This window comes from Agelaius tricolor, unplaced genomic scaffold, assembly GCF_023055355.1.
Source record: "Agelaius tricolor isolate 1412-34295 unplaced genomic scaffold, bAgeTri1.0.p SCAF_3, whole genome shotgun sequence".
NCBI lineage: Eukaryota > Metazoa > Chordata > Aves > Passeriformes > Icteridae > Agelaius > Agelaius tricolor.
This window is the reverse complement of record NW_027269263.1, coordinates 4108006-4130058: the sequence shown is the minus strand read 5'-3', so window position 1 is coordinate 4130058 and position 22053 is coordinate 4108006. Positions and strand designations below refer to the sequence as shown.

The following is a 22053-nucleotide window of genomic DNA, read 5'->3' as shown; positions in this document are numbered from 1 at the left end:
GAAATCCGGGCTCGGTTTGATATGTCCGACAGCCTGGCCAATAAAGAAAAGGTGTTAAAACAGCCACACACACACACTCTCCCTCACTCTCCACAACCCCTGTCTGAAGGTTTTGTTTCCCACCCACAAAGCCAATCATTTACACAGAAGAATCAGAACTATTTCTCGGTTGTGAACTCGAGGGATGGAAAAAGACCTTCAGCTCCTGTACCCCCAGTATTGCTCACACTGGTTTTGGCTTCACTCTTGAAAGAACTGCATAAGCAGCAGGACACGGAGAGACAATGCATCTTTAATACCTCTGGGGCGTTTAAGAGATAGGGCACAAAGTCCTGTGATCTCTTCTGTTTGATCCTGAAATTCATGTGTCACCCTAGAGAATTCTAGGGATATTTCTGCACGTGTTACTCAATCTTGCAGAATTCCTAATTCAGCACACCAAAGCTGCTCTAATTCCTCCCTTTCTGCCCAGCTCATACCCCGACAGTTCTTCTCAGGGGTGCTCCCCTGGGAAATGCCGTTTCCTGGAAATAGTTCCAGTTCCTGACACACATCCAAGGCATCTGTGCATCCTTGATCTCTCACTTTCTGGTAGCAAGGGTGGTGGCCAGATGGAGCTGCATGCAATCCCAGATTGTTAAAACTTGTGCTTTGGGGGATGAAAACTGAAATTTCATCCACCAAAGTCACTCCCTCATGTGTAACTTCTCCTAAAGAATGCTGTAAATTTCAAATCCCTAAAGAAATACTTGTGACTCCACAAGGATGCAATAAAATAGGAATCTCCCCTTTAGGAGCAGTCCTTATTCTCCAGTAGCTTCCTTCTACTCTGGGTTAGTGCAGTGAGAGGGTCCACACGTGGAGAAGAGGAGGAAGGGTGAAGTAGGAGAGAAAAGATCAGAGCTCAAGGATGAAAATCTCTGGAAGAATCAGAATGTGTAGAGGAAGAAGGAACCAGAGTGGATAGTGGGAGTGGGAGGATTTCTCCTCACTAAAATGAATTTGATCCTATGAGTTAAGACTGGGAGTAGATTTCTTTGTGTTTTGGTGAAGGCAGAGGTGTTGTAGGTGTGTGATAGGTATGGCCACTAGTCCTGCTCCTGCCATTTGGTTCGTATGTGCATGCATTTTTGGAGTGCTGTTGTACCTGTGGTAGCAATCTGCTGATGGCAGTGTCTGAGGTGGCTGCCTTCAGTTGCCCACTCTTTGCAAACCCATCCCAACAGAGTTTTGGAGCCATTCTCTGCTCAGTTAGAGCACATTCAGATGTTTATGCTCCAGCACCAGGCTGCACAAAAGAAAAATGTCACTAAAGGTGTGCAGGGGTATTCCAGCATCTTTGGTGATTCATGGCTGTTATCTGTGTCAGTGATAAGCTGCTGTGGAGGGAGATGCTGCCTCTCCTCTTTTTTATAGCTTCACCTTCCGCTTTTACATTTTCCTACACTGTAATGAGTCATTGCTTATCATTGCAGCAAATAGATTTTCCACACTGGGGAAGAAGACAAAGCCTTTCAATCTCTTGGGTTATGCCAGATGTAAAGTCATTCTTCCCTGGGTTTGTACTGTGTGTGTCTGTCTCCTGTTTTCAACCTCTGAGCCCCAAATCTGGACCACAGCCCTTTTTCTGTACTGTGTGCCAATGGCACGAGAAAGGTCTGGAGACCAGAATATCTGCAAGAGTGCACAGACATGCCAGATTGTTGTGGAGAGGGAGAGGAAGGGAGATAAGAAGGACCCAGAAGGTGCATGGTGTGCCAACAACCCTTGCTGCCCACCCACCGATGTGAGCATGGCACGTATTATGTGATTTCTGGAGCTGCACTGGGTTGTGAGAGGGGAGGAGAACCTGACCTGGCCAAAGCCTGGGAGATCTGTGTGAGAGCACTTAGAAACCTGGAAGATCAGTTTCCTTTCCCCTTCACAGAACTTGACTCTGCTCTGGAACAGGAGAGCTGGTTGGTCTGCGTTTAATCATTACACCTTCATTTTGTGCTTTTCATGGGAGTGAGGCAGTCCAGTGATACAAAGCTTTTGGAGGGGCACCCATAGCACTGAAGTAGGCTGCTTTGGAGCATTGTTTTCTCCTAGTGTTTGTGTTGTTATGAGACTTGCTCTTAGCTTTTAAATGGGGTTTATTCAGTAACAATATATAATGGTGTAAAAAATTATCCTTCCTTAGTTGTTTCCTGTTCTGTCAATACAGATTTTAGATTACATGTGTGTGTATATATAGCTATATACATTACATACAGACACATTCCTCACTGCTGCATTTATGAGGGGGAGAGGACAGAGCACCCCAAAAGGTCATGTTACAATTTCCTCAGGGGAGGAGAGAACCTATCTCCTCCAGAGGAATCCTAAATGCAAGGCTGGGGTTTCCAGGTTAGTCCAGTCATCTCTGGAGCCAAAGATCTTATCTCTTCTGCCCTTTCAAATGCTAAAAGGAAAAAAAAAAAAAAAAAGACAGTCATAAAAGCAGAGAACAAAGAGAAGTTTTTTTTCTCTTGTTTTTCTTCGAGATCTACAAACTTTGGGGTAATGCTTTTAAAAACAACGAGCTGAAACGAAAACTTTTTCATTAAAAAAGTTAAATCGACACACTTTGGTGTCCCCGACGGGGGCGGGGCGGGGGGGGTGTGCGTTCTTCTCCCATTTCCTTCTCGAGCAGGCAGCTGCAGAGAGGCGATGCTCTGGGGCTCCAGGTGCCCCGGCGGTGCCCCGAGAGCGGCCGCAGCCCCGCTCCCGGCGGGCGGGCACAGGAGGGCAGCAGAGCTCCGCCGAGCTCCCGCCGCCGGGCACAGCTCCGGGGCCCGCAGCCATGTGCGTAATACTCGGCAGTAACGCCCCCCCCGGTTCTTTTAGACGGCAGCACAGAGGTACGGCACTGGGCTGAACTTTGAGAGGACGAGCGAAAACCCAAATGCTTTTCCAAGTATTTGCTTTGTGGGCAGCAATGGGGGTGGGGAACCCCACCCCGCTGTGAGTTGTTCCTGCCTCTTGTCCCACCACCGTCCTCAGCAGCCTGAACAACTCGTGCAGAGGCAGGGGCTGCACGCTGAGTTGTGCTGCTACATCTGACAGGTGGAGATGATTAAAATATGGACAGTAAAAGTGTAAATCCCAGTGTCTTTTCAGGGGTCTCAGTCAGGCTGTAAGGATGCTAAGGACCTGGAGTCGTGCAGTCTCTGTTGCACGAGCTGTCACAGTGTGAGGTCCTTTCCTGTGCATGTATTTTAATCTCTATGGACAGGGAAGTGCTCTCCTTAAAAAGGATGATTGGTGTGTCCTCAGGGCTTTCTCTATACAGGTAGGGGCAAAACTGCACATTGGACTGTTACCTTAAAAGACTCATAACATGGAAAACAAATTAGATGAGTAAAAGCTTGATTTTGGTTCCTGAAGAATTACCCTGACTCCCTTACAGGCCAGTCTCATCTGAGTTGCCTTAACTAGGAGTCACTCTTCTCTATCTCTTGCACCAGGGAGGTTTGGTGAGCATAGGTCTCTTCTAATGACCTGCGAGTAAAGACCTCCCTTCTGTGTTATGTGTCCTGTAGCATTTTATCAGCTGTGTTCCCGAGCAGAAACCCTTAGTGTTCATCTCCCGTTTAGGTGGGGTAAAAAAATCCAAAGTTTTTCTGCCAGGTGGATGCCATTTACAGCCTTGCCTTTGTCTTGGGTCATTACCACTAAGCTGGTGATAAGCTGCTATTAATTAGGGATTGTCAGCACGTGCAAATTGGAACAAGAGCACACCAAATGTGTCAGCTCAGCCCTGCTGAGGGAGCTGGCACTGAGAGCCTCCTGAGCTGGTGATAAACTATGCTTTGAGGATCTGCCCTTTGAAGTCATCAAAATTTGCTTGAGAGCATCTTGCTGGGGTTTGGTGTAAGTAGCCCTTCACAATTAGATTGCTTATTCTAATGAAGCTTTGGCAGTCGTTCTCTTTGTCACCTGCAAGTTTGGTGATGAGCACAATGGCTCTGAAGGTGTTGGTTCAGCTATTTATTAGACATGTGGTGAGAGTGCAGGTGTGGATTGCCTCCTGGTCCCTCTCCCTCTCTGCAGACACTCAGCACTCATGGTGCTTGGCCTCATGCAGTGCTCTAGCTGTGCTGGTGCCCCGGTCACGCTGGGGCTGAATCCCTGCCAGGAAAACCGAGCTGGAGACCTGATCCAGCTGTGTAGGGCATGCATGCCAAGCAGGGCAGTCCCTAGTAAATCTGCTAATGGAAAAGTCTTTTCATTTATTATGGTCTGCATGGGAGTTTTACTTCTTCCAGCACCGTGGTTCTGCAGGCAGTGGAAGAGCCCCTGCCTTGATGTTGCAGTGTAAAAATGAGTTTCCTTCACTTGTCTACAAATAATTTTCGGCTGACCTTACGTAAACTAAAATAAGTCCAACGAAGAGGAGCCCACAAAGACTGCATGTCCCAATTAAATTAAAGCTATTCCAGAGCAGCAGCTGGCTTAAGCAGAGTGCTCCTTTTGCACGGACCCAACCTCATTACTTGTTCTTAATGATTCTTGGCAAATGCGGTGGCTAAGTCAGCAGCTGTATTTTCAGCAAGTGAGCAACCCTTCTGCTGGTTGAGAGTTTCCTCCAGGCTTAAGTGAAAGGATAAGAGGGTCCACATATGGAGAAGAGAAGTAAGGGTGAAGTAGGATAAAGAAGAAAGGATAAGTGAAGGGGAAAGAGGATGAGCAGTCCCTGCCTCTGGAGTTGCTCTCCAGAACGGGATGGATCCCTTGCACTTGACCATCACATCCTTTAGTTCCAGTAAATTCTGTGCACCTTCTCAGTAGCCCGTTTAGGTGCTCCTGGCTGCGTGTAGCCCACAAAATGAGCCCCGTGTGGGGTTAATTTGCTCTCCCCTCTCTCGCAGGCAGCCGAGAGACCGCTTTCACCTACGCGGTGAGCGCGGCCGGCGTGGTGAACGCCATCAGCCGCGCGTGCCGCGAGGGAGAGCTGTCCAGCTGCGGCTGCAGCCGCACCGCCCGGCCCAAGGACCTGCCCCGGGACTGGCTCTGGGGCGGCTGCGGGGACAACGTGGAGTACGGCTACCGCTTCGCCAAGGAGTTCGTGGATGCCAAGGAGAGGGAGAAGAACTACGTGCGAGGCTCCGAGGAGCAGGCGCGCATGCTGATGAACCTGCAGAACAACGAGGCCGGCCGCAGGGTAAGAGCGGCGCTGGCTTCTTCTCAGAGGGACAGTCAGAAGGGCGGGGGTAGCTGGATAGCACATTCCGTGGGGGTCTGATGGGGGATAGTCCAGTGGTGCCCCAGTAAAAGCATACAGTCACGTTTTCTGTATTTTTGTGACTATTACAATGTTGACAGTATTCCGGTTTTAATGTCAGCTTTCCATTTCCAGTGAATTTTGGGGTCTCTTGAGATACTGTATGGCACACATATGTAGACATTTAAGCTCTTTCCAAATAAACTAGGTGCTGTTATGGCCCATTTTTAAGGTTTATGTCTAAGAAATTAGCTTCCCAGAGCTCTGAGACCAACAGGCTGGTGGTGAAAAGAAGAACCTTTTAGGACATAGAGTTACAGAATCACAGAATCATGAAGTTGGAAGAGACCTCCAAGATCATTGAGTCCAACCTATGTCCTAGTTGTTTTCTACTACCATAATTTAGATTTTTGGGAATATAAGGCCAGGAGCCCGACTACCGCTGAAACTCAGGCCTTGTTCAGTTACCTTGGCACTGGGCACAATAAATAGTTTGCATTTAGGTGGCAAACATTTTCTGAGAAGATTCACACTTGTGATCTGAGGACCCCTAGGGATGGAGAATCCATCACTTCCCTTTGTAGTATGATACCAGCATTAATGACTGTTTCAACTCTGAACCTAATTATCATTTGAATTTATCTGACACCAGCTTCCAGTCAGGTCTTTTTCTGACTTTTACAGCTAAATCCAAAACCCTCTTAGTAATCAGAATTTCCTTGGCATACAAGTATTTATCTACCATAATTTATTCACCATTCTTTCTTGACAAACTAGATTGAGCACTGAAGACTCTCTCACTTTCAGAGGTTCTCATCAGCCATCAAATAATTTTCCTGTCACTTTAGTGTACCCTTTCCAGTTTTCCCATACCCCTTTTGCATGCATTCAGTGTATGCACTTTTGCTTTTCACACAATTCCTCTGTCTGTGATTAATAGCCTGGAAGGTGTAGCATCATTCATATGCAGTGCAGCTGTGTAATCCTGCCTGTTTCCAAAAGTAGAACAGGAATACTAACTTGAATATTTGTGCATTTTCCCCAGGCTGTTTTAAATTTTTATCATTCTTCCCTAGAAGTAAGCTTTTCAAAGGTTAATTTTATTTCTAATTCGTGTTAAAAATCCCATTAAGTGTACTTAGTCTTTCTCTTCTGCACATTTCTAACTAATATCCTTAGTTTCCTTATCAATTATCTGCCCTTTCTTACTTCTAATTGTTACTGAATTATCTTTCCCTTTCCTTTGGATGCCTGTCTTTTCTGCATGTAATTTCAGCTTCATTTTGACACCAAAGATGATTTGTTCCATTTTTTTTGGTTGTGAAATTGGTGTGTCACGTTGAAGCATTGCAAGTACTTCATGGTTCTTTTGCAAAACCAAATTGGGGTAAATTTGCAGTAGGTGAAAAACTGGACTTGAAAGCTGAGGTTTGATTTGGGATTGGTTTTTTTTTTTTTTTGGCTTGGATGGGCAGAGGCTTTGCATTTGCTTAGGAAATGGGAGGTGTGTGTAGTGGGGCAGCAGCCTGAATGTGACCTTCTTTTCTGAATTACTCGCTTTGGACATCCTACATGTCTGGAGCATGACCTTGTCCTACAGATAAATGCCCTGCCTAAAGCAAGGAGTGAACATGAGACTCCAAGGGCCTTGAGGGGTCCAGAGGCAGAGTATGGCCCCTAGGCTGAGGTGCCAGGTGAATTGCTGTAACATAGATTAAATTAACACAAGTCATTTTAGACTAGATTAAATTAAAAGGAAGACTAACCAGTGTGTAATTAAGATCATAGATTAAAACAAACAAACAAAACCAACAAAAAAATATTATAAATTAAGGGAGCTGGTTAATAAGCTCAGCTGAGGAACCTGGATGTGGAGGAGGTCTGGAACTTTTTCAAGTCCAAGATGCTAAAGCCATTACAACTCTGCATGCCAACAAGAGTAAAAAGGTTGTAGGAAGAATATCCAGACCTCACTGAATGAATAACTGCCACAGAGAAGCTGTTAGGAAGAGATCAAGAGCCTACTAACAGTGGAGGGGAAAAAAAAAAGATAGCAAATAAATAATGAAAAGCTCTGTCTTAGAGGTCGAGAAGTGTAAAGAGGAGGTGAGAACAGTAAAATTCATGCTGAGTCAGACCTTGAAAAGGCTAATAAAATAAACAGCAAAAGTTTTCTAAACTTTGCACACTGGAGGAGATCGGAAGACAGGAGACAGCCAGTGAGGATGGGGCTGAGTCTCAAGGCAGAGAAGTTTTGTTACCCAGAGTGAGTGAGTGCTTTGCCTGGGTCTTCAGGTTGGGGTGGGGAACACTGGATATCTCAGAGGAAAATAGGAAATAATTTGAGAAGACTTTTTCAAAGCTTGGTCACACAATCATTTAGAACATTACTGATTTTCTAAAAGCAGACTAGATCTGATAGGTCACATTTATATGAACTTCTGTGGAACATTTGAGGTATTTCCACCATGGGAAATTCTTGGTAAAACTGGAAAATGTAAGGAAATTTGCAGTAGGTATGAGGTGGACAAGAAACTGGTTCAAGGAAAGATGTCAGTAAGTTGTGTGAAAGAATGTAGCTCGATTTTAGTCGAGCTTGATTAGCAGAGCTCATCAAGGACTTGCCCTCAGGATTTTTGTTTCTGAGCCTCAACACAAGTGCTAGGAATGGGCTGATGAACTTTGCTGTTGATGCAAAGGTGGCAGGTATTATAACCACAGAGGAGAATCTGAATTTTGTACAGCAGCTAATGACACTCAGTAAAACAACATTCAGACCATCATTTGAGGCATTGCATGAAGTACATCTTTAGTCATTAGGAAAAGAGTAGGAAAGAATTGGTTGCAGCAGTTGGCTGCAAATGGCTGCAGATGTAATATGGCTTGGAAGGTGGTAAATATCCTGTAACACACTAGACATTAGTCTTTTTATACAACATGGGGGAATACTAATGCCATGTATTAAGCTCTCGTGAGGCCCCACAGTATTGTGTGTTCTCATATTCCCAAGTAAAATGACCTCAGACTAGGAAAGGCTTGTTAGGGCTGACCCAAGGGATAGGAATCTTTTCTTAAGAAAGTGTGCTAGAGCAGCTTGCCATATTTAGGCTAGTAAAGTGAAAGTGGAGAGAGGATATGACTGATGTCTGTGTTCGTGGGAGAAATAATAGGGAAGGAAAAGTACTTTTTCAGCAAAAGGCCAATTTGGCACAATAGCAAATGGGCATAAAGTAAATACATATAGGCTGGAAATCAGAAAAAGATACTTTATTGTTGGAATGGCAATCAGAATAATGGTGGCTGGAACCTAATTGCTTTTAAAAGGGCATCCTATGCATTTAGGGAAAATGTTATTTGAAGCAGTGCCTACAATAGCAAGACATCATATTTTATAACCCAGGAGGTCCTGTCTAGTCCTGCATTCCTAAACTTCTGAGATACTGGTTTTGTAAGTAGGAAGGTGCATATGTAACTCCTCATTCATGGAAGTTTTTGCTGGAAGAAAAGGATTGCTGGAGACCCAGCAGTGAGCACTGCAGAGTGACCACCAGCTGCCACCCCACTGCAGCCTTGGTCTGCTTTCACAGCCACGGTTTCAGCTGATACCTTCTCAATTATAGGCAGATTTTTGGCATGTCCCTTCACTCAGTTTCCTATGAATGAGAAAGTTCTCCTTGAATCCTGAGGAGCTCTGGTGGCAGGAGAGAGGATTGTCCCTTTTCTCTGTGGCTCTCAGAAGGAGCTGGGGGGGGACAGGAGGGAATCAGATGTCTTTTATCTTTCAGGCAGTCCTGACCCCATCACCCCTTCACTCCACATTGTAGTCCTTGTGGTGGTGGCTTCTGGCTTTATTGCTCCTGTTTGTTTGTCTTTGGCTGTTATCTCAATATGTCCTTTCCTTCCATCTGTCTTTTCCTCCAACTGGTCTCCATTACCCTCTTTCATTGCCCCCCTCCTTATCTGTGGCTCTGTCTGGCAGGCTGTGGCAGTCAGTCCTCCCCCTGTGTTTACCCAGTCAGCATATGGCAGCCCTCAGTCATCAGTCACTCCAGCCACTGCCTGAAGAGCTGCAAGGGGGTCTGCTTAATTGACCACAGAGGAATTACCCATTAATTCTGCTCCTGCTCCCATTCCTGCACAAAAAGAACTGGAAGAGAACTTGGGCCTATGGGAAGGGGCTTTAAGCCCTTCCATTAGAGGCATTTTCAGCCTGTTTAAGTGGCATGGCCATCGGTCAGGTCCTGCCCTCAGAACTGCTTGTGGGGTCTGTTATTCTCTACCTTGACCCGAACTCTGTCAGAGAGGAATTCTCCAATTTCCTCTGCTTTCTCCTCATCTGGGCAGTGAAGGGGGACAGTGGGAGAGTCATTCAGCAGCTGAAGCTGTGCTGGCTCCACAGCACATGGGTGGTGGGAGCTGTGGGGGGCTGAGTGTGGCACCATGCTCACCTGTGAGCACTGGTGGCACTCTCCTTCCCCAGAACAGCTCCTGCCCACATGGGCCAGATGTTTTGAGCATCAGTTGCCTAAAGCCAAGTCAGAGTGAACTCATTCCCATGACATTAGCTGAAGGGGATTGAGTTGCAGTGTTTTTCTAAAGGAACAAAGCCCAGGATTAGGAAGAATCATAATACTTTATAAAAACACATGCAAGGGCAAGGGAGGCATGAGTGGCCTGGGATTTGACAGAACCATAACCAAAAAGTGCTAACACAGGCTTATAACAAGCAGGCTGGCAGTGCAGTGAGGATATAGTAAGTGTCTGGTGCTCAGGAAATTTAGCTGTAGCCTGTCTGGTCATAGTACAGCAGGAATCCTTAAGTAACAGTGTGGTTGGTCCTCTGCAGTTGTAGTTTGATCCAAGACAAGTGCTTAACTCCCAGCTTGTAGCTGTTACATTGCACCGTGAGGGATTGCCTTGGTAAATTGAGCTCTGAGGAGCAGAACTAAAGCTTTTCTGTTTTAAGGGCTCACTCCATTGACTTTCTCAGGAGCTGGATTGGCCTCCATGTGATTTAGCCATTAAGCCAAATTGAATCTTCACTAGCTGTCAAAAACACTAGACATTAGCTAGGCAAGGAGCAACCAGTTGTTGTAGGAGAACTCTGACCTCTCCCTGCCGGTCCAGAACATTGTTGTAGGCAGAAGGTTTTGCTTGCAGTATACTCAATTGCCTTAATCATCTTGGCACGTAAAGCAGAGAGCTGGGAAGCTTTCTTCTGTGTCAGTGAGTGAGGCAAAAAAGAAACCTCTGTGTTTGGCTGCTTGTTTTCAGCAGAAAACCTGGCTGGAAGACACATGGCCATCTCTTTAAGAGCACCCTGTTTTGTTCTCGTGTTCCTTGCTCTCCCCCACCAGATACAGCTGGTGGTAATTTTGCAGCTGATGCCAAACATCTCTGCTTGGCATGCAGGATCTGGCAAAAGCACTGCAGGATGCAGGATGGTCTTGGGAGAGCAGATGTGAGCCTGATGGTGAGGGGATGATGAGCCAAGGGCTGGGGGTTAAGCTGTTGTAACGCGGAGTAGCTCTGACAGTGAGGGAATGCCCAGCTCTGTCTGTCAGTGCCTGAGAGCTGACAGAGCTCATGTGGCATTGTGCTTTTGTACCTGTCTCTGAAATGAATGGGAACAGCAAACCCAACCTGCATTTCAGTTTACTTTCCTTGGTTTTTTATCTCTCAGTATTTCTCTCACCTCCCAGCTAGTGTGGGGAAGAGGAGAGTAAACAGGAGAGTTTCCCTTCCCATCCTGAACTCGCTCTGATGAGGGTTTTACACTCTGAATTTTCAAGACTCTTTGCTAGCTTTGATGCTGCATTTCCAGGGGTGTGATGCATCTGCAGCCCCCGCAGGCTCCTGAATACGTAGCTGGAAGTGTCTGGGAAAAGCCAGCCCGGGAAGCTTGCATGTGCTGTTGAAATCCTGGCAGTTCTGCCTGGCGACAGCCGCGCTAGTGGAGGGAGCCGGGCACGAGATGGCGCAGGAACGCAGCCAGGGGCGCCTGGGGAGCGCCTCTGAGAGTGTAGGGATAAAATGTTTCTAAAATCATGGCATGTTCAGGGAAGTTAGAAAGGAAAGATAGGCCTGGTAGGCCCTGAGAAAATGTTAGGCTGCACCTGTATAATCATTTAATGACTGTGATAAATTATATGATTGTAAGATGCGGTGATTGTTTGGTAATTGGATATAATTATTGTTTAATCGTGACAAGAATCGTGAGAAACGATGTTGGGAGTTTGATAGAAATTACAAAAATCCGTGCTTAGATGAAATCACAATACAGGTTTAATAATTAATATGTAGTTATGTAGTGATAAAGGTATAAAAACACATTCATCCTGAACCCATGTCAGAGTCAGGTTTGGGTCTGTACCCCTGACACCCAGAGCTCTTCAAAAAAAGCAGCTGCATATAATCATTACAGGTTCCTGAATGCTAACACGGGGAGATATGTCCCTCTGTGCACCACCACCTCTGCCTGCCTCTCTCTGGGCACTGCCCCTGGATGAGCTCCTGTTGGGGCAGATGACGGGAAAGGGTGTGGGTCCATGGATTTGTTTCCAAAGGATGCAGATGTATCCCTGTAATGATAGTGTTGGTTCCTGGTGCGGGTAGTAGGAAATGGGCTGGTTCCCAGGTGTTGCCTTTCTGCAGCACTGAATGTGAAAAACATGCCACACCATGGAGGTCAAGCTTAGAACTTTGTAATATCTCACTAGATATACTTTTCTGCAGCTTAAAGAGTTATTCCAGGCAAGTGTTAATACACAGACCATTGTTCTGTTTGTCTTTACTTTTCTATTTTTTACATAATTTTTCTGCTGAGCTATCTCACGGCTACTGCTTAGCTCTAATCACAGTTCTGCTGTCTCTGAGGCCTGCCTTTTGCAGCTTTCCCAAACCCCTCTGATTTTATGGATTCCCACAGTCTGTGAGGTGGGGAGTTTCCAGAGTCCACACAAAGAGAGCTCCTTCTCTTTTTCTCCTGCTCTTGACCCTGCTCTCAAGCCAGAAAGAAGGTGGGGTGAGGAAGTCGTGTTTGCAGGCAGTGTGACCAGAAATAGAAATTCTTAGGGAACAGGAACGCAGCAGTCGCAACGGGGGAGGAGAAGACCTTTGTCTCCTCTGAAGGGCGAAACAACAGAAACTGCGGGATAATCAAAGCAGTTCTGAGAGCGCCATGAATTCCTTGTAATTAAGCCAGCTGCCAGTGCAGCAGGAGCAAACAGAGCCCTGCCTGATTGCATTTCTCTCCCCACAGGCCGTGTACAAGCTGGCAGACGTGGCCTGCAAGTGCCACGGCGTGTCGGGCTCGTGCAGCCTCAAGACCTGCTGGCTGCAGCTGGCCGACTTCCGCAAGGTGGGCGACCTGCTCAAGGAGAAGTACGACAGCGCCGCCGCCATGCGCATCAGCCGCAAGGGCAAGCTGGAGCTGGTCAACAACCGCTTCAACATGCCCACCCAGGAGGACCTGGTCTACGTGGACCCCAGCCCGGACTATTGCCTGCGCAACGAGACCACGGGCTCGCTGGGCACCCAGGGCAGGCTGTGCAACAAGACCTCGGAGGGCATGGATGGCTGCGAGCTGATGTGCTGCGGCCGGGGCTACGACCAGTTCAAGAGCGTGCAGGTGGAGCGCTGCCACTGCAAGTTCCACTGGTGCTGTTATGTCAAGTGTAAAAAGTGCACAGAGATCGTTGACCAGTACGTCTGTAAATGAAAGGAGCTGCCAAAGCAACAAATCTATATTATATAAATCTATATAAATATATTTTATATTTGTATAAATAAACAGATTATAATAATTAAAGAAGCTTATTTAAGAGACATTTTGGTTTTGAAATTTCCCCACCCCATCAGGCCAGCCTGCCATCAGTTCTGCCAGGGAATCTGTCTTTGGGTGCATCTCCCCACGGATGCTTCAGTCAGGCTGAAGAAGCTGAGGAGGTGCTGGCAAAGCACACCAGCATGTGCTCTTTCATTACAGAAAGAAAGCCAGTGAGAAGAAGAGGAGTGGGTTCTTCCTTCTCTCTGATAGTAAATCTCAGCATTTTGGAGCAGTTACTGCACGTTGGAAATTACAGCCAGTCATGGGTGAGTCCTAGTTATTCAGATTTCAAATCATGCACTGGGAAATTTGGAACTGATTCTTGGTCCCTCTAAAGGGCTTTGTCACATTAGAGGGAAGGTTAGCTAAGGCTACGTGAGTATGCCTTAAAATCCAGAGTCTTGTAAACCATTCCTGGATGCTCCCCAGACCACAGTGGGGTAGAGGAAAGTTCAGAGCCTGCTGTTGTGAGGAAGGAAGGTTCAACCTGTGGCTGACCAGTGCACAGCCTGGGAGTGCCCATGAAGCCAGCACCTGGCTCTTCCATACTACCTGGGCCAAGGGAAATCTGCCCAGCTCAAACCACATGGCTGTGTGTGTGAGGGATTTTTTTTTTTTCTTTTCCTTTAAATCCCATGCTGAAACTTAATTTTTCAATAGAGAGGAAAAGCTGCCAGTGCCAGGGATGTTTGCAGAGTATATTTGTCAGTGGAAAGAAGTGCTGCACACACACACACGCTCATAGCTGCACTCCTCATCCTGCTGCCAGTGCTCCTCTCTGAAGTGGCTGCAGGTGGTCACCTTGTTCAGCTCTATTAAATCCTCCTCACCACCAGCCCAGTTGTATAGTTTCTCTTTAACATTAACTGTCCCTCAATGACATTTCTTTCCCTCTGTTACTTGTGTTTATGCCTGTTTTGTTTTATTCTTTTGGTGAGGGTCTTTTATTTTGCTGCTCTGTGTTTGAGGGCAGGGGCTGTGCTCTTCCCTGGCATGAGCTAACCACAGGAATGTTTGCTCCCAGGGTGTTGGGTGTGTGTTCACTGTGGAAGTCTTCTCTGTGTTTTTCCTTGGTAATAAAACTGTACCAGGGCAGAAGGCATTACCTAAGTCTGCTAATCAGTCTTACCACATTGGGATTTTAGTACAATCCAATTCATAAAGCAGGGAGCAAATGCTGTTTCTAGCACAAGACATTTCCTGTACCTCTCAGCATCTGCAGAGTTCATTTGCAGTCAGAACAATCAAGAGAAGCCAATTCCCAAAATATAAGGGTTTGCTAATATACATCCGCTTTGTTACTGATACCACAAGGGTGTTGGGGCTTTTTTTCCCCTGTAAATTTTAAAATGCTTAAAATATGCCAATAAGCAATGAGCCAGTCATGAAGATTATTATTTATATATTAAACCTCTGTTTCTTATAAAACACTGCAGTTTTACAGATTCCACCATTTCAACCACCAGAGAACAATTTATATGTACCTTTCATATTTTAAATATTTGAGGACTCCAGGAAAGCACATGGAGGAGAAATTATGCTTAATAATTAGGAGCTGTTGTTTTTTTAAACCAATGTGTCCAGTTTTTATTTAATTTTTTTTTTTTAATCCAACAGGCAATATATTTGCTGGCATCCCAGAATGCAGTTTTTTGGAATATAAACAGTGGTCTAGATTTACTTTATTATATAAAATCCAAAGCCAGTGGTATTGTAATTCAAAGTAACGGAAATAGTTTTCCATGCATGGAAAAAATGTGAGTGCAGTGGCCTGATCCAACTTCCATTAAACTTCAGTGGGAGTTGGACTGAGCCCAAGATGGGATCAAATGTGTGAGCTATTCACTCCTGGGATACTCTGTTTCTAGCCCAGTAATAAAATTTGCTCTACCTTGGATACATCTGAAAAAGACCTTTCCTCCCACCACCCTCACCTCATGTTCTTGTCCATCCTTCTTGCATCAGTGCTTGAAGGTGTCAGCTCTTTGTATATGACACCCTCAGGCATTGTTAACGTGTCTAATAGCTCAAAATTACTTCATCTGGCCTTTCTGATAAAGACCACACATTTTAGGGAGTCACAACTCTCCTTGTGGTTTGGCACCACAATTAATTTTGTGGGTGTAAACAACTCTGGGAGAGGAAAAGTTGGCATTGTTAGGGCTGCTATTCATCTGGGCGTCCCTGGATATGTCCTTCTTTTTCCACCTAAAATGTTGTCTGGATGGAAAAAAATATGTTTTTTGGCCTTTTGTCCCAGCATTCCAGACCTCTGGCAGGCTGGTTGGAGCCAGCAGTTCCTATTGGACTGGGACCATGCAGTGATAGAAAAGAAGTGACCATTAGATTTCTTTCCTCTCTCTTTTTTTTTTTTTTTTTTTTTCAATTTTTTTCAGGTTTCAGTATTTTAGATTTTCTGGGAATTTTGTATCCAAAAATTTGATCCCACTAAACTCCAGCTTTAAACTTGATTTCAATGGCACTCACATATAAAAGAACCTCCATAGGGTGGTGGTAAGTATAAAATAAGAGCACAGGCAGACTGTGATGCAAATCCAAAAGAAGCCAAACAGAAAGCTGCAGCAGAACTGCTTACTTCCCATGGAAGGTAAAAGGTGATGGGTTTTAAGTTGTGCCTCATTTGATGCACAAAGTGATAGAAAGGGGTCTGGTGGGGCTGGGAGCTCAATTTAATTCTGAGCTCTGCTGATAATCTGCATTGTAATTTTCACATAGTTACTTAATTTCTTTACATTTTAGCCTCCAGCCTCCTTCTGTATAAAACAAGGAGCAGGATGCCTCCTTTTTTTCTGCAAAGATCTTTCAGAAACATGGCTGAAAAAAAGTTTAATTGAAGGCTGAGGTTCCCTGCTCATTAACTGTGGCAGGCAGCTGTGTCCTCATTGTGTGGGGGCACTCAGTTTGGCACAGCAGCACCTTGCAGGGTTGGAGGGGGTTGCTGGGGGCCTCAGCAGGAGCCCTGGAGGGTCTGCAGCAGCAAAGCATTACTCTGGCACAATGCTGGAGGGCAGGGCTGTGCTGCAAAAGAGAGGTCATCTCAGGGCTTGTTTATTTATGGGTGGTGAAGATCTTGTAGCTAAAGTAAGGCTTAGGGAGGTCAGCCTGGTTTCTGCCTGGTCAAATTCTGTTTGCAGTTTCACGTGGATAAGATACTCACACAGTACTCTGTTATATACTGTGGTCTGGTAACTGGCTGCCACATTCCAGCCCTGAAGTTGCTGCACTTCAAGGCTGATAGAAATGGCCACCCTTAAGTCATGTAAAATTACAATATTTTGGGCTTAAAGGCACTGTGCAAATATACTGTTACTGCCAGGTAGTGAGCATGGGCTCCTAAACAGAGCAGAACAGGATGCAAATCTGTCATCATTTTCCAGCTGGCAACTACTGCCTAAGTTATAGTGGGAATGAATGAGGCCTCAGTGTGCTCTGCTGCAAGGTAAGCTAAGCAATAGCTGATCCCAGAACAGAAACTTTCAGTTGATATTAATCATGCTACAAAGAAGGTTCTGAGAGGTTTGTGAGAAAATTTAAATGAACCTTTTAGCACTGCTGAACTTCAGGCCACTTGAACCATTTGGAGGCTCCCATTCTTTGTCCCCAAAAAGTCTGTGCCTGCTCAGTGTAGCAGAGTGGCCTTTTGCAATTCAGGAAACTGCCACGTTGAATCCAGACATGCAGCACTGGTGTAACTTGTACTTTCTATATGGACCAAAGTTGGTTCCCTGTGGACCCTGAGAAAGCACAAATGAAGCAGATCTTGTTCAGTCCCATGAAATCAAACATGCAAGACTCCCTCTCTGCACACTTGACCCCATCCAGGGAGAACCCTAGTAGGTTTAAATTACACTGTGGGAGCAATTCCTCATCACCTGTGGCTACAGAAATATAGACAGTATTTTCATCTGCTGACACAGCCACAGAACATCCCAAGGAGACCTTGGGAAATACCTTCCACTAACTACAGGACATTTCTCAAGTGTCTGTCACAAGGCTATTCCAGAATCAGCTGCTTATATGGTCATTAACTTTCATTTAGCTTTTTTTTAACTCTATTTCAGGTTAAATAGTTTCTAGCAGATACTCTGTGAAGGGAAACTCACTGAAGGGCAGGCTGTGAAGGAACTGTCACGGGACAGACACACAACAGATGTGAATATAATCTCAGATCTTCTTCTCACAGGCAAACTGGCTGTGTCTAATCCCTGGGACACAGAGATGCATCCCATCTCCTTGGTGCAGATGTGTTTCCTGGCCACATTCTAACTTCCTGGCACCAGCACCCTGTGTGCAAAGGCTTTTGGATGCAGAGGCTGTCCAGTGGGTAGCCTGTCCCAGCTCCAGGCTTTGGGACTGGGCCACCTCCTCCATACCAGCTCTCAAGTCTAAATATAACCAGCTCAAAGATAAGCAAAGGTTAAATTTCTCTGCCCAACAGAACATGTACCAGAAAGGACAAAAAGAATCATGATCAGCAGTTGTGAATCCCCAAATAACAATGATAAACCCCCCCCAGTATGATACAATGATCACAGTACACTCATGTGTTCCATCCATCAGTCTTCTCCTGCAGGGCCTGGAGCTGTTACTATACTCTCTTGTTTCTTAGCTCTGTTTAAATGACAGGTGGTTTTTTTGTTTGTTTTTTTTTTTGTTTGTTTTTTTGGTTTTTTTTTTTTTAATTAGAATTCAAAAAGGTATGACCTACGTGATAGCATTTCCTTGAAGATAGAAGGAGAGAAAGGGGGAGCAAACAGGGTCAGGAATTCTCCCTGTGAGCAGACATAAAATGCAGCAGCCATAAAAAGAACTACTAAATACTGCCCTGTGACACTCGAGTTGGACACCTGCCCTAATGTCACAGTTCCCTCTCCCTGTCACCCACCCAATGCAAGCTGGCTTTGATGCCCCCCAGCTGTCAGTACTGGCAGCAGTTCCAGCTGTTTGGAATGTGGTGGGTGCAGCAGGCACCAGACTTCAGCTGCCTGACTGAGTGGGTGGAGAGGGTGGGGCCCTTGCTGATTTGGGAGGAGAGGAAGACTCTGATAAGGAAAGAAATATAAATACAGTGAGCAGACGCTGCTTTGCTCGGAGGTTGTAGTGCCTCCCCCAGGCCATTTTCCCACCTATTTTCCCCTTTTCCCACCCATTTTCCCACCCATTTTCCCCTTTTCCCACATGGTGGCAGCTGTCCTGGGGACTCCAGAAGGGAGCTGCTCAGGTATGTTTGCCAACAGAGATGAAGCGGTTTAAAGGCTTGCAGCAGTAACACAATCCTGAAAACAAAAAAAAAAGAAAAAAGGTCTAGGCTCTTGCTTACCCTAAGGCAGTTTTATTCTGAATCATCACTTGTCTTGTGGCTGTTCCTAGAGTGCCATATCGCCATGTCAGCCCTTCACAAGACTCCCAAAACATCCAGATGATGCTGGACGGGGCATTACCATGCAAGGACAACACTGCCTTTCAGGGGAAAAATATGAAAATATGTGGGGTCGACGCAGTGTTGGAGCTAAGTGTAACCCTGTCTTGTCCACAGCCTCAAGGAACTGCACAAGAATTTAGCATCTACTTGGCCTGAGCAAAAACCTAAACCAGTTTTTTAGAGCAGCAGCTCTCTGCAGTTCACTGTGATGATTCTGGCCAGGCTGTTTCATTTGCCGCAGGCAGATTTGTTTTCTCTTGCTCGGGAACAACAGAGTTAACCAGTAATGACCTGCCAACTTCCACAAATCACAGGGCTGTGTATATAGGACAGACACATTCTGAAGGAATTAAGGCAATGAACATTTTATTACTGCTACGTTTTCTAGGAATCATCCGCAAATGCCCAGGCAGCACATAACTCTGTTTTGGAAAATGTGTTTTACTGTATTGCAGGGCACAGCTTTGCTTTTTATTTCCAGGCTCTTGAACCAGAATAAACTACCCAAATTCCTTTTATTTATTATTTATTGAATCAGTATTCCTATCTCATTTTCCCTCTTAATTGGCTGCATACACGTTAAGTTATGGTGACAGGAAATGACAGATGAAAATGACATGCAGTCTTTACGTATATTTTTCGTCAATGAAGCTCAAAATATTTTTAAATCATTAGCGCCATTTTACAGAAGAAATCCTGAAAGACAGGGCAGGAAATACTTCATCCGACAGGCACGGGGTGGAGCTGGAGCAGCCACTGCAGCTGCTGCTCCCCGCGCTGCTGCCCAGCGGCTGTCAAAATACATTTTGATTGATGAGAGAAACCGTAAGTACGTGTAAGAGTGGAACGGTAATGTTCAGTAACTACCTTGCTCCTTTCACAGTAACAAAAACTTTCATGAATGTGCAAGATGGGACCTATTTTAAAAGAGACAGTAGGGAATCATAGTTTTATAAACAGTTTTAAGGAATGGGCAGAATGTATTTATTGTTTGTGAGTATTAGGGATCAAAACAACTCAAATATTAATTTATAGGGATAATTTTGCTTCCTTTAAGTATCTCATTCACACTCACTGGTTTGAGCTAAAATTTCTGGGTGTGGGGACAAGTGTTTTGGCTCAGCAAAGCACTAAAGTACATAGAGCCATACAAATTACAGACAGGCTCTCCAAATCATGCCAGTTTTTCTCCCTGGCAATTGCTAAGATTGTTCTCTAACAGAGTAGTGTTTTGACTGGTCTCACTGTAGAACATGCAGGTGTAGGGTTTCCACCATTTTCCCCAAGGAAACTGTTTTGGGAGGTGCAATCTCCCATGTCACAGAGGTTTTCCTGCTGCTCAGCCAACACTTCCCATTCCTTAACAGGGCAAGTTCTTGTTCTCTTTGGTGCTCCCCCTCCGTGCTCTACCCCAGACACAGAAGTTTGGGCCCTGGAAAGGCAGGCCAGTCTGTCCAGTGAGGCCTCTTCCCCCTCCTCCAGCTGCCCTGGACACAGGGATGTCCACAGCACAGAATCACAGACTGGGTCAGCCTGGAAGGGACCACAGTGGGTCATCTGGTCCCCTCTCCCTGCTCGAGCAGGGCCACCCCAGAGCATGTGGGACTGTGTCCAGATGGTTCTGGAATATTAATAATATAATCTCTAAAGGGAGATTTCACATCCTCTCTGGACATTCTGTTCCAGTGCATGGTCACTTGTACAGTAAAGAAGTTCTTCCTCATACTCAGGTGGAATTTCCTGTGCATCAGTGTCTGCCTGTTGTCTTTTGTCCTATTGCCTGGCATCACTGAGAAGAGCCTGGCTCCATCCTCTTGGCACCCCCATTGAAGTCCCCTCCCAATGTTCTCTTCTAGTGCAAAAAAAAAATAGATCTCAACTGTCATTTAAACAGAGCTAGGAAACAAGAGATTTTAGTAGCAGCTTCAGGTCCTGCAGGAGAAGACTGATGGATGGAGGCCATGAGCATGATATGATCATTGTGTTATAATAGGGGGTTTGTTATTGTTATTTGGGGATTCACAGCTGCTGATCATGATTCTTTTTGTCCTTTCAGGTAGGTGTTCTGTTGGGCACCTTCCCTGCAGCGAGTTGTGCTGTGCCTGGGCAGCTCTGGGCTGCTCCCACAGGTGGCCTGGTGGTCATGGATGTGCTGGGGTTTCCCCTGACGCTGATTCCGAGAGGAGAGCGTGACACTGCCTGCTCAGGGCACACAGGAAGCAGCAAAAAGGGGAACTCCCCTCCAGCCTGGAGGCCATTGCTGGGGGCTGGAAACTCTGTTCTTTGCCAATCCCTTCTGTTCTTTGGCCACAACAATCCCATGCAGTGATACAGGCTGGGGGCAGAATATCGGATTATCAGGTGACCCCAGCGTCTGGGAAGAATGATGTGCAGAACTCCATGATATCAGACGGCTAATTAATTACTTTATTGTACTATATTAAATAGATACATACTGTACTACATCATACTTACTTCTAACTAACTACTGGAAAAGCGTGACTGTCAGCTGACAGTCCCAACACACACACACACACACACACACACACGAATCCAATTGGTCAATGAATCAAAACACCATCATCAGAATCCAATCAAGCAATCCCTTCAAGTAAATAATCTTCCAACACATTCCACATGTTCAAAACAACAGGAGCAGCAAGCAGAGATAAGAATTGTTTTTCCTTCTCTGCTTCTCTCACAGTTTCTCTCTGTTCAGAGGGCATGTGAATACCACAACAGAGTGGTTGGAAAGCCAGCTGGAAAAGGACCTGGGAGTGTTGGTCAACAACCAGCTGAGCATGAGCCAGCAGCGTGCCCAGGTGCCCAAGGAGGCCAGCAGCATCCTGGCCTGGACCAAGAAGATCGTGGCCAGCAGGAGCAGGGCAGTGATTGTCCCCCTGTACTGGGCACTGCTGAGGCCACACCTCGAGTGCTGTGTCCAGTTCTGGGCCCTTCACTTCAGAAGAACTTTTTTGGTGCTGGAGCAAGTCCATATTGTGGCAATGAAACTGATGAAGAGTCTGGACACAGAAGGAGTAGTTGAGGGAGCTGGGGCTGTTTATCCTGGATTAAAGGAGGCTCAGGGGAGACCTTGTGGTTCTTCACAACTCCCTGACAGGAGGGTGCAGCCAGGTGGGGGTCTGGCTCTTCTTCCAGGCAACAGGGACATGACGAGAGCACACAGTCATAAAGTGCCAGCTTAAGGCTTGGGTTGGGCACGAGGAAGAACTTCTTTACAGAAAAATAATTGGGCTGCCCAGGGAGCCGGGGGAGTCATGGTCCCTGGGGGTGTTTACGAAAAGAGTGGACATGATCTAGACAACATCGTGGTGTCCGGCCACAGGCCGGATCCGATATCTCAGAACTCTTTCCCCACGGATTCCAGGAATCTGTTCCCGGGAGGGAGGGGGGGGGATGACCCCGGTCCCGGGCCCCGCTCCGCTCCCGGTGCGGCTGCGCGTCCTCGGCGCCGCCTCCTCCGTGCGCGGCCCGGCCCGGCCCGGGCCCGCCGCGCGTCCTTCCGGCCCCGGGCGC

General features: G+C 46.1%; 1 protein-coding gene across 1 annotated transcript in view; it reads left to right on the top strand.

Annotated features, from left to right (window-relative positions):
- WNT5B (Wnt family member 5B) overlaps positions 1 to 13072 on the top strand; it is a 68716-nt gene extending 55644 nt beyond the window's left edge. Inside the window, exons 4-5 of the mRNA XM_071422209.1 lie at positions 4893 to 5185; positions 12507 to 13072. Coding sequence (XP_071278310.1) covers positions 4893 to 5185; positions 12507 to 12965 — 752 coding nt within the window. The 3' untranslated portion in view covers positions 12966 to 13072. The remainder of the gene's footprint in view (positions 1 to 4892; positions 5186 to 12506) is intronic.
- Positions 13073 to 22053: the final 8981 nt, after the last annotated feature.